The 12,234-nt window shown below is 41.3% G+C and overlaps 1 protein-coding gene across 2 annotated transcripts in view; it reads right to left on the bottom strand.

Moving 5' to 3' along the window:
- Positions 1-12,079, bottom strand: part of ptpa (protein phosphatase 2 phosphatase activator) — a 31,583-nt gene extending 19,504 nt beyond the window's left edge. For both annotated transcript variants that reach the window (XR_004894992.1, XM_031287304.2), the window contains exons 1-7: positions 11,951-12,079; positions 11,037-11,146; positions 9,719-9,805; positions 8,728-8,853; positions 5,927-6,044; positions 2,370-2,469; positions 1,636-1,760 (exon numbers count right to left, since the gene is read on the bottom strand). Coding sequence is in view for 1 of the 2 variants with exons in the window: in XM_031287304.2 (XP_031143164.1) it covers positions 1,636-1,760; positions 2,370-2,469; positions 5,927-6,044; positions 8,728-8,853; positions 9,719-9,805; positions 11,037-11,146; positions 11,951-11,975 (691 nt within the window). In the remaining variant the exon portion in view is untranslated. The remainder of the gene's footprint in view (positions 1-1,635; positions 1,761-2,369; positions 2,470-5,926; positions 6,045-8,727; positions 8,854-9,718; positions 9,806-11,036; positions 11,147-11,950) is intronic.
- Between the last annotated feature and the right edge of the window lie 155 nt (positions 12,080-12,234).

Raw genomic sequence — 12,234 nt, 5'->3', positions numbered from 1 at the left:
CTTTTCTTACTTGTACATTGACAACATTTGTTATTGTATCTACTGATGTACAGTTTACTTTCCCCTACGAGAGTTTTGTATGTTATTTTTTGTCAATGAAAAAAAAACTGCACCAATGACGTTCAATTGGCATAGTAGACGTCTTTTATTTATTTGTTTCGCCATGGGACAGTAGTGTAAATGGTATTGGATCCTGGTTTTGGTTAGGGCTGAACGATTCGTCTTTTTCAAATCAAATCGGGACTTTTTAAGACCTTTATGAATGAAATTTAAGACCTATGGCATGACATAAAAGTACAACAAAATGCAGAGTCACAAAAGCACTTGCAAAGTAAATGACTGTATTCAAATAAAAAAAAAGCGAAATAATAATCTGTACATATGGAGCAAATTATGATCCACAGTGTTCGGCTCAGTTCACTTAAAAGGTGCAGTAAGCAATGCTGTGCAAAGATTGTGGATATTTGACCTCAACTACCAAACAAATACAATGCCCCAGTTCCTGTTTTAGGAACTGAAGTCATTAAACACTACGGAGGAGTGTGTGTGTGTGTGTGTGTGTGTGTGTCACTCTCTCTGTCCTGATCGCGTGTCTCGCCGTGAGAAGTCAAGACAGCCAAAATCACCATGAACCTAGGTGTTTTATTTTGAAATGTATTTTATTTTGGTAAAGTATCCGGCTGCACCGTGGTCTTCCTGTATGTGATTACCTGCCTGGCTTGACACATACGCTCTTGTCTCGCGCAAGAAATAGAGGAGACGCCGTAACTGTCGCTGCAGGGCGCGGGCCGACACGGCTGCTCTGCGCCCGGTGAGGGCCGGACAGATTGAATAACATGGGCGCCGAAATAAAAATAGCTGCGCTACGCTGCTATACGGGACACTTGCACTCCCGGTGTGTTTTTACGTTATGTGGACGTAGGAAAATTAAGACCTGTTTAAAATGATTTAAGACATTTAAAGGCTTAAAATTTTTATTTGGAAATTTTGGACTTTTTAAGACCCCGTGGAAACTGCGATAAAGCGAATGTGCAATATTAAGTTGAATGTTTGGTGTAACATTTGGTTGGTTTAAAAAAGTTGTATTCCTCTTTTTATTATCATATTTACTGTTTTTTCATAAGATAAATGCTGGAATAATGTTACATATCACAGATTGTTTACAGAAATGTCCTATTTTCAGACGGCAGGATATCCATCGAAGGTGATGGATATCCGGCTTTCTTTTATGGAATTCTAAACTCCAGTGGATTTCTGAGGACTATGGTTAACTGCTCCTCAGATCTCTGCAGGGTAAATCCAGACAGCTAGCTAGACTACCTGTCCAATCTGAGTTTTCTGTTGCACGACTAAAACAACCTTTGATCGTACACATGTTCCACCAAAACAAGTTCCTTTCCCCGAGGCTATTTTGCAGAGGGTCCGTTGCTCAGTCCAGTGCTTAGCGCCCCCCAAGTGGTTTAAAGAAATGCCAGTAAACCAGAGCACGTTTTTGTCCCAATCCTGGAATGCTGTGTGGACTAGCCAGGCCCTCCTCCGCAGCTCTGTGGAGGAAGGTCTGGCAATGTGAGACTGAGCTGATACAGACCGCTTGTTTTCAATCATTTTGACTTAATGCTGTAGCGAGGCTCTTACCTACAAACTGGGAGCTTCCCCAAATGAAGGGCAGAAACTGAAAGTCATCCAGTCCCCACACACCTTGGCTCCCAGCTGGCTCCATTCTGTAGGTCTTCTGCAGCTTACGCATCACTGTCAGATACCTGCAAGAACACACCGTAAACACACGCAGCGATGTTGTAGTAGGGTAGGAAGATACCAAGATATCAATATTATACATATAACATATATACAATAACAGTTGAACTAACATTGCGCTAGCTACACAGACACAAGTGATGATGTGGATGTAATCTACACTATCTTGTTTTGCAATACTGATATACTAAATGTACATTATCTAGAATTTCAATTGAGAAAGTGTTTATAGATAAAATAAGCAGACAAGCTAATGCACTAATGTCAGCGTGTGGGTGCTGCAGCTGTCGATGGACAGGCGCCCTGAGCAGTTGGGGGTTCGGTGCCTTGCTCAAAAGGAGGTGAACTGGCACCTTTCCAGCTACCAGTCCACCACCATACGTTGGTCGGTATGGGGACTTGAACCATCGACCCTCCGTTTCCCAACCCAAATCCCTACAGACTGAGCTACTGCCACCCCAAATCAATAATACAATATTACCAAACTTTCTATGTTTACTTTCAGATAGACCCAGAGACAGGAAGTAGTCTTTCTGTTTTGTGTGAACAGTGTACATCAACAGCACACTTAAAAACCAAGAGGTTTGAAGCAGACCACAGCAGTACCAGCTCACTTGTTAAAAACCTGAAAAACGATAGCCAGCTGATCATCTACCCTGAGAGCTCCAACCTTGCAGAGGCAGCAGAGGAACGCAGCAAACGCAGCTTCATGACCTGAGAAGACAAATATACACACATTGAAGCTCTTCAAACATCAACAGGATCTGTGTGCAGGCCAAGTGCGACTTTTTTGATTTGACAGTGACGAACAAATGCTACCACATCTTGCCTTTAGCCATTACTTATGGCTACATATTACTACTGATACTATGAATTATGTTTAGTTTAAGTTTGTTTTATACTTCTATTGATACCACCACCACTATCTTAAAAGGTACACTGTGTAGTGTTTTAAGTATTTTATTAGCTAAAATCAATGTCTTCATTCATAATTATGTTCTCATTGGTGTAAAATTACCTCTGCCAATGATCTGACTTATCCTCGTAAGCGAAGAATTTCTTATCTGTATTTACATTGGACGGGCAGGTCCAAGGAGGCTTCCATGTCGTTCCGTCATTTTGAAAAACTCTAATCACTGAGAGGGACATACAGCACTAGCCTACCTGTCTAGCTAATCCACAACGTGTTTTCGTTCAGAGCCAGCGTCACGTGACTGAAACCAGCTGAAACGGAGAAGGAGATCAGTGGGAGGAGCTTGTCACCGCCCCGGCACATTTGAAAGCTTGCACTGCACCTTAGTTCATAATGAAGGATCATACTTATGCCGAGCCAGAGGAGAAGGAATCCTCGTCGCCAAAAAAAGCGAAAATTGGAAGACATGTTGTCATAGCTTCTTGGTAGGGCTGAACGATTAATTGCATTTGCGATAATATCGCGATATGTTAAAACGCGATTTCCTAATCGCAAAGGCTGCGATTTGGTCACATGACTCGCGAGAGCAAATCAGTCTGCACTCTGCAGAGAAAGCATCAACTAGCACGCTAACGTTACGGCGTACCTTGAGCTGATTTCTGTCATTCAAACAACTGAGTTGTAGTTTAAAACTTTTACAACCATTTTAATAAAATGAAGGGTTTTATTTGGGCTTGAGTCTATACATGCAGTTAATGGATACAGGCACACAGAACTCAAGGCTCGGTTGGCAACGATTAGCTCTGATTAGCGGTTAGCTCCGGTTAGCGGTTAGCTCCGCTATAAAGATATGAGTGGAGGAGCTGCTACTGAGAGGGGTAACAATCAGACTGATAAATGATGTTCAGGGAGCTTTCACAGCAGCGTGGCCGCGGTGTTTCAACAGTTTTATTAGTACAGTTAATCCCACGGCAAGAACACCAGCAACTAGCTAACGTAACGATAGCCTCTCTGAACAAGTGCACACGGCAGCATGCAACTTCACGAGGGGGAGGGGCTGGAGGCAGCTAAAAAATTACTGTGTGTGTGTGTGTGTGTGTGTGTGTGTGTGTGTGTGTGTGTGTGTGTGTTCATACTATAAATTATTATATTATCATTCTTTGAATAATACAGAAGACAAAGAGCTTAAAAAAATAATCGAATCGCAATCGCAATATTTGGGAAGATAATCGCAATTAGATTATTTTCAAAAATCGTTCAGCCCTACTTCTTGGTACCTAACGGCTACCGTAGTGGCAACACACGCATTTGAAAAAGCGAGGCGCTAGAGAGCACTGTTCGTTTAAATGCAAAATACAATTTCACCGCTAGATGGGAGAAATTCCTACACAGTGTACCTTTAACTTCTGCCTGTTTTTTGTCCAAGTGTTCTCTTTGCTAAAGCTCCGAGGAATCCATTTTTGTTTCCTTGACTCTTTAACTGACACTCCTGCTTTAAAAATGGTTACAACCTAGTTTTCAATGGATTTACAGTAAAGGACATTTACACATATTACAAAAGACATTTTAAAAACATTTAAAAAGACATGTAGTCTTTTAAGCTTAACTCAAAATCAGTTTCCCCGTAGTGTTTCTTACAGCTTCAATGCTGCAGGACTAAATGTCTGCTGCCTTTATAAATCTCTGAATCGAACCTGCTTTTTACAGAGTTGCAGTGCATCATTGCACCGCCTGGTGGCCAAACACATATTACAGTATCTGTGTTGTGTATATAGTCTGATACACTTGGTATCATCTGCAGAAAGCGCCACACTTCTGAAATTTAACAAACAACACAGCAGCTACGTAATAATCTCTCTCTCTTTAATGTTTGAATGGTCCGTCCGCCAAAATTACAAAACATTTTCTCCGTTATCTGAGAGATAATCTGGCCTTGCAGATTCGACTTTCTGGAGTTTATATATATATATTCAAAGGTTTGTGTAAAGGTTTTGTGTGGGTTTAATACCCTATTTCCACATGGTATTAAAATCCGATATGAGTGAGCCAATCACGAGTGGACGGCTCTGAGTAGGGTTGTGTACCGAAATCTGGTGCTAATATAGCAACGGTGGTTAAACGTGTGTCTGTATTTCCAGACTGATCTCATGAAATGGCGTATACGACACGCCAATTCGTATGACATTATTGCCGTGTTATCAAGAGGCATACTCGCTTTTTAGCGTGTTTATCAACACCGATTGGCCTCCATTGACTTACATTACCTTGCGATTGCGTGTCAATTTACGCTGTAGCGAGTGGTATGAAAGGGCGAAAATCCGCGTAGGGAAGTTGGTGGTGGTTCGGTCAAACACAGGACTTTCACCCAGGAAGCCGGGGATTGTGTCCCATGCATCACGTTTCCTAAACTCAACTGTCTTCTTTTACTAAAGCCAACCCCGTTGTTCTTTTCCTAAACCCAACTGGTTCTTCTTTTCCTAAACCCGCGTGTGACGTTTCCTTAACTTAACCGTCGCTTTCTTCTCGCGATAACATGTTGTATGTTTACGCCCGCTGTATACAGTGTAGACATACACGCGGATAGCTCAAAATGCGTACAGATAACATGCCACTTGGCTTAAGAAAGTGGCCGTGTATGTTTACACGAAGTCATGATGTGACGTTGGTATTTCTCTGGAAAGGATTCCAACAGCAGGAAGTACAACAGTCTGCAGCTAAAGACACAAACTAGCTGCACTATGGTCACTGCTGTTGTCAGATAAACAACACAAATGGTGCGTTTACTGGTAATCCTTGGAGTGCATTCTAGGTTATTGTAAAATACCCTTCTCTCATTTTTTTTACACTCTTTTAACAGCAATTTACTGGTGGAATAAGTTACAGTTATAAGTTATTACATTTTTAATAAATCATTTAATTTTGACCATATGGCCTTTGCAATAAACAAGCCTGTCTTTAATGTCAACGACTTTTTTTTTTGGTGCTTTTTTTATTATCTTTCAAAAAGTATTGATTCTGGCACTGTTTAGGCACCAGCACCGTTTTAAAAGTATTGTTTTAGCATCGGTATCAGGAAGAAACCCATACGATATCCAACCCTAGCTCTTAGTACGGGTGTGAATGCACCCAGGACGCATTCAGATCTGATCACTCAGACCACATTCGGAGGTGGTCTGGCCAACATATGACCACATTCTTATAGCAGTGTGTACATGTACATGTACGCGTCATGGGCCACATTTAGCACAGCACTATTACCTGTTCCATAGTCTATCCTGGTGGCATTCCCCACAGACTCTTTCAGATAGACAGCTATCTCTGGAGCTGCAGCACTTTTGTCAGCAGGGAGCACTGTTGAAACCAAGGCCTCTGCTTCCTGCACACAGAGAGATATTCGGGTTACAAAAGTCCGTGAACTTCCAGGAAATTTTCCAAGGGGAGTTAAGCTCTGGAATTTTGGAAATGTTGCACAATTTTAATATAAGAATTGTACTTTTTTTTAATAGTGAACTAATTTGGGTGGAAGATACATACACAAAAGCAATACTAGGTCATGTGGCATGTTTCGGTTAAAAGTATGCCCATTTAATTGAATTGTAACCTGCACTGAATACACAGCGCATTCTCCAATCTCATGTGCAGCACACTACTTCACTGTCTGAGCCAAATGATGACATTGAAGTAAATATATTTTGAATGATATTTCAGTTAACCAACAGATAGTAGCCTTAAGCAAAGTACACAATGTATAACTTGTAAACACGTTCTGCTACGTTTTGCTATCTAGCTGTTGACCATGGGATGTATGGCTTGACTGAGCTAATTGAGGAGTTTAAATTAATCTATTTCAATTCATTCTTTTGTAAAATGAGTTGTTGACTTTGAACCCTGAGTTTGCACACAGCCCGCATTGATGGCTCAAATTTTCAAAGAACCTTTCCACGTTTGTTAACTTACCAGCTAGCTAACTCACCACAAGACACATTTGACATTGTATGTATTTGGCAAATAAATGGATTATGTCTGCTTATGATTTAGTAAAAATGTTTGTTTCTATCTGCATATGACATAGTAACTACAGCCTGAGCAAATAACCCGTTTATTTCTATTTAATTCCTGTTTTTTACTGTTGGTGCCTATACATTCCTTTTAATTCCCATAAAAAAGTTCCCCTTGACTTTTCTCAAAATGAGAATAGTTACAGTCTCTTTTAGGGATGCATTGGTGCAGATAACGACTTAATTAATAATCAGGTATCTGCCTGACATGACTGATCCACAGTGTTCGGCTCAGTTCACTTAAAAGGTGCAGTAAGCAATGCTGTGCAAAGATTGTGGATATTTGACCTCAACTACCAAACAAATACAATGCCCCAGTTCCAGTTTTAGGAACTGAAGTCATTAAACACTACGGAGGAGTGTGTGTGTGTGTGTGTGTGTGGGCTCAATCCCAAAGTGAGCCCTGAGGACTAAGGACTAAAGACTCACAGACTTAACTGATCTCAGGTGCTAAGTGAGTGAGTGTGTTCAGATAGGTATAAATGGGATTGGGACAGCATTTCACGAGATCACATGTTACCTTGGCGACGTTTAATAACAAAAGATGTTGCTGACACTTGCCGGTTTGGGAATTTTCATTTTAAGTTTGTTGCTTTCCACACGGCCAAGGCACAGGAGACGGCTGCCTGATTCCAAATTTTGTCAAACTCTTGTTTTACGAGCTGGACAACAGGTTGGTCTGTGCTCCGTGGTCGTGTGTCGTGCTGCTGTTTACCTTTGTAATCTCCGGATTTCCCTACGGTCTCCGCGGTAAACGTCACAACGCTTTGAACTGTGGAATCGATGCAGACTCACGGAAAGAGCTCGGTAAGTGTGTACTTAAAACCTCACGCCCTTTGAAATTCAACATTGGGACAACTCTAACCAGGGTTGCCGCAGCACTTTGCAGCTCGGGCGGCCAGCCTAAGCTGGGGAACCCTACCGCCTTAACTAGGTCGTCAAAAAAAAAAAAAAGTCTGCTGCACAAAAGGCCGTCAAGTGCATCTCGGACGCGCTTCACACCGCGAGCGGGCACACGCGCCACACGGCCGAAATGAGAGAAAGAAAAAGAGACGTGGTCCGTCGCTGTCTGGAGGAGAACTAGCCAGTTCATATCACGCGAGTGTGTCCGTGAGAACAATCGCCATTTCACCGTCGCGTGTGCGTCGGAGTTTGTCAACAAATGTGCGGCAGCTGGGGTATGCCCGGGCAGAGACGGGGTGATGGACTTACCACAGTGTTGGCATACGGTGGGCAGAGAGCATTTATATAGGCTATGTTTCTCTGTCCTGTTCTTCACATCAGTGAGGCTTTCTTCTCTTGTTTCAACGAAGTGAATACATGACGAAGTGACTGGAACTATCACCTCCTCTCGCGCGTGGATTCTCAATGTCCCGGCTGCTGCCCGGTCTTTGAGACACAGCTGTTTTTTTTTAATTACTACACGCGGTTCACAACACACGGTTAGTTAGCGTAGTTACACACAGTGAAATGACGTGTCCTGTTTTTATTTCACGCATACTTTCATTTCTTTCATTCACACGCATGTGAAGCTATGGGCTGAGCTCTGTTATCTCAGCGCAGTTTGTTTTGGAGAAGAGTTGTCGGCAAAGTGGACGAGTGCGTGTCACGGAGGATAATGGGAGCAATGCCAGTAAAAGTGTTATAGCACTTTTTTTGAAAATAGTTTAATGAGCTTAAAATTGCCCATTGCAGCTGTTATTTTGAAAAGCTGGTTATTTATTAATTATTTATTATTATTTAAATGTAATATTTAGCGTAGTGTGTAGCACAGAGTCTGCACTACACACTACAGTGTGTAGTGCGTGTATACTACGTACTACGCACCCTCCCCCCGTCAGATGGCAAACCTACCACCTTAACTAACACATTTTCTGTGGGAAACCCTGCTAAGCCCTTACGAATTCCGCGAGAACGCACCAAAGTCCGTGAGTCTGGACTTTGGGATTGGACCTGCTTGTGTGTGTGTGTGTGTGTGTGTGTGTGTGTGTGTGTACTAACCTGGTCTAGTTTGGCGTACCAGGTTCTGAAAGCCTTATTACCAAAGCGTGATGGCTGGTCAACAGGAGGGGTCTCGTCTATCCACCGGTCCAGAGTCCCCAAAAGATCTAGTAACTTCTCCACTGTCTGTCACACAAGACAACAGCGACTGAGGCAACACTAATACTTATCATTATCAGACGATGGGTTTAAAGAGTATGAAAAGGAATAAAGAGCAAATGATAAACAAGAATATTTAGGTCAGGGGTTGTTGGTGCAATCAGACAGACGCAGCCTGGTTCACTCTGCTGAGCCTTAGTTGGCTAACCTTCTGTGATCACTTTGTGTTTCAATGTAGCAGAATTTCAACTGAGTTGTTATCATCGACATAAGTTTCTGTTCTCAGACAGATGAGAAGTATGAAAATGTGATTAATTTGAGGCTCATGATTGCAGTTCGCAGAAGAATGGAAATTCCAGATAAAAGTATTAAAGCTATACTGCGTAGTTTCTGTCGCCCCCATTAGGAATTCTAAGTAATAACAACAACACTGTCGGCGCGAACTGCCCCCAACCCCTCCTCCACGCAGTTGCTAGTAGCCAAGGAGGACACGGAGGACACAATCTTCTGAACATAGTCATACTGAGAAATACAGAGAGAATTGTGTGGAGCTGATAGTCTTAATTAGCTTTGTAGCAACTAATTTGGCAATGGCTTGAATGTAACGGACGATCATTAATATCAAAAAGTTACGCACTAAAGCTTTAAGTGGGCACTGACAAAAGAAAACTCAACTACAATTACCAAACTCAAGAATTGAAAGGAGAGGGTTAACTTTTCCTGCTACAGATTTCCCACCGTGGTCAGAAAGAACAGGGGAGACACTTTGTTTCTCCCACTTTGACTCTGGAGTCGGTACTCGCTCCGAAGATAATCGCCATCACTCTCTCACTCGCTCTACCACCACACCAACACACACATTTAGAAGCCACTGTTATAAAAGACAACATACCTCTGACACTTTATATTCAGATGTGAACTTCTTTCCCTTCACACCTTCATTCAGTGTCAGAACGAATCCCATGTAGTCAGCGTATGCCTGGAAGAGGGAGAGAGGTGTTGAAAACTGGAATGTATCAAGATGTGTAGTCAGATGAACTGCTACAAAAACTAAAATCAATATTATGATATCAATTTATGGGAATATTTTGACAATTTATATTGATCAAGATGAGGCAATTGTTCAACAGTGATGGGCAACATCAGACAAAAACTCTTCACACGTGCACTTCAGAAACTTTATAACTTCAATCACTTTCCAAGGTTTTAATAATAATAATCTACTTGCCATTCAGTGGTGGAACTAAGTACATTTACTCAAGTACTGTACTTAAGTACAAATTTGAGGTACTTGTACTTTACTTGAGTCTTTTCTTTTCATGCCACTTTCTACTTCTACTCCGCTACATTTCAGAGAGAAATATTGTACTTTTTACTCCACTACATTCATCTGACAGCTTAAGTTACTAATAACTTTACAAGTTAAGATTTTTGCACACAAAACACGCTTTATTGAAAATAAACTACTCAACAATATAACGGCCTACAAGTCCAGCTGAAATCATTAGCCGATTAAACACTTAGTTGATAGAACAGTTTGGATCTTTTCCAGTTTCTAAAATGTGTGAGGATTTTTCTGCATCGAGTACTTTTACTTTTAATACTTTAAGTAGATTTTCCTGATGATACTTACATACTTTTACTTAAGTAACAATTTCAATGCAGGACTTTTACTTGTAACGGAGTATTTTTTTACAATGTGGTATTAGTACTTTTACTTCAAGTGTCTATATGTAACTTTCAGTTTGTGTTGATTCTAGCGGCCGCTTTGGACTAAAGCGGTATTGTTTTTACTAGGGCTGCACAATGAATCGCAATTGTATCGAAATCGCAATATGGACCAGTGCAATATCCAAATCGCAGAGGGCCGCAATATTTGTTGATGGCAAAATATGTGTCAAACCATTCTGAATTAAGTATTGGGGTGGGGAGAATGTTTTTCTCGGACAGAAAATCATTAATTTACTTTAAAAGAATACGTTACAGATGCATCGTTGCATTTCCAGTGTAGCATACGGTAACTTAGCCTACTTAGGATGTATGGTGAGATAAACCGGGTATCGTTGTCACTGTGTCACGAAGAATCGGAATTAGATTCAGGCCTACATGGTATGTCTAAACCCTGTTCTCTGTCTGGTTTGGTATTTGGAAAGTCAGACAAAAACAGAGAGTTTTGAAACATGTTCACACAGCCACAGGCAGCAACCTACTTGAGATCTCTTCCACTTGCCCATATCAGGCACCATGCTGATCTCTTTCTTGGGTACCATGAAGGTGACGCTGTCTGGGACTTGAGGTGCTTCATCCTCAGGGGTGGATCCTAAATAGTTTAGGAAGAGACGGATTTCATAGATAATTCCAGTTCAGTTATGTCAGCAGATATTTGGTTTTTGGCAACTTTTCTCTTGATAAGTAAATTCAGTATTACCAGGCAGAACAAGTCTGATAAAAGCATGCTATTGAGTTGTGCACTATAAGAAATTTAGAATCCAGTGTTTTCTGAAGTTGACATGACATAATTGGCTATGGCTGCTTCATTTTTTGACAATTCATGTTTAATTGTTTCCTGAGACTTGGCTCCTCTCGTCGTATCAGTCTTTGTGCACGGTTGGTTTGCGTTTGTAAAGCGTAGAATAATTCAATTCTACAACTTTTAAAAACATTTTTTGGACTGACGTTGTACTTATTAATACAGGAGTAAACGGCTGTGGTGCCTACGTCACACTGCAAATTGTCTCCTGCGATTCACACTCCGTGCTAGCTAACACCTTCCACAGTGAAGCAAGCCACTGGGGGTATTTTAAGAGTTTCACAACGATTGTCACAAAACATTACACAGCACGACTTTCAAGTTGTACAAGTATATAACAACAGAGGCAAGCCCAAATAGAAACGTCAACATGTGACGTTAACGTTATATGGGTGGCTTTGCCTGAGGACAGCAGTGATAACTGTTATGCCTCATGGGCTTATCTAGAGCACGTAAAGTTAATTAGTTAAATGCCCCATGTGGCAATGTAGTGGTGTACCTGCTAACATTGTTAGCGTTTACCAAAAGATAGCAAAAGCGAAGCACGAACTTGCTAATGCTGCACAACTGCATTCAGCTGTGCTTTAACGTTACCTGACTGCTGTTGTGTTTCCGCCATGGTGAGGCTAACATTCAGTCTCCTTCGTTGCTTTCAGGCAGAATAAAAACAGCCATAGCTCATTACCGCCCTCAACTGTTCGAAAAATAAATGGCATCCCAGGTTCTGTTGTGGTTGTGTCACGGTTGTGTAGCCTACTAAAAATAAATAAATGAATGAATGCCGTGCATTCTATATTTTTACTTACTTACTTAAGCACAAAAGTATTATCAGCAAAAAATGTACTGGAAGTATCAGATATATAAGTACTCAAATGCAG

The sequence above is a fragment of the Sander lucioperca genome, chromosome 14 (assembly GCF_008315115.2).
Source record: "Sander lucioperca isolate FBNREF2018 chromosome 14, SLUC_FBN_1.2, whole genome shotgun sequence".
Lineage (NCBI taxonomy): Eukaryota > Metazoa > Chordata > Actinopteri > Perciformes > Percidae > Sander > Sander lucioperca.
This window is presented reverse-complemented; position numbering and strand designations above follow the sequence as displayed.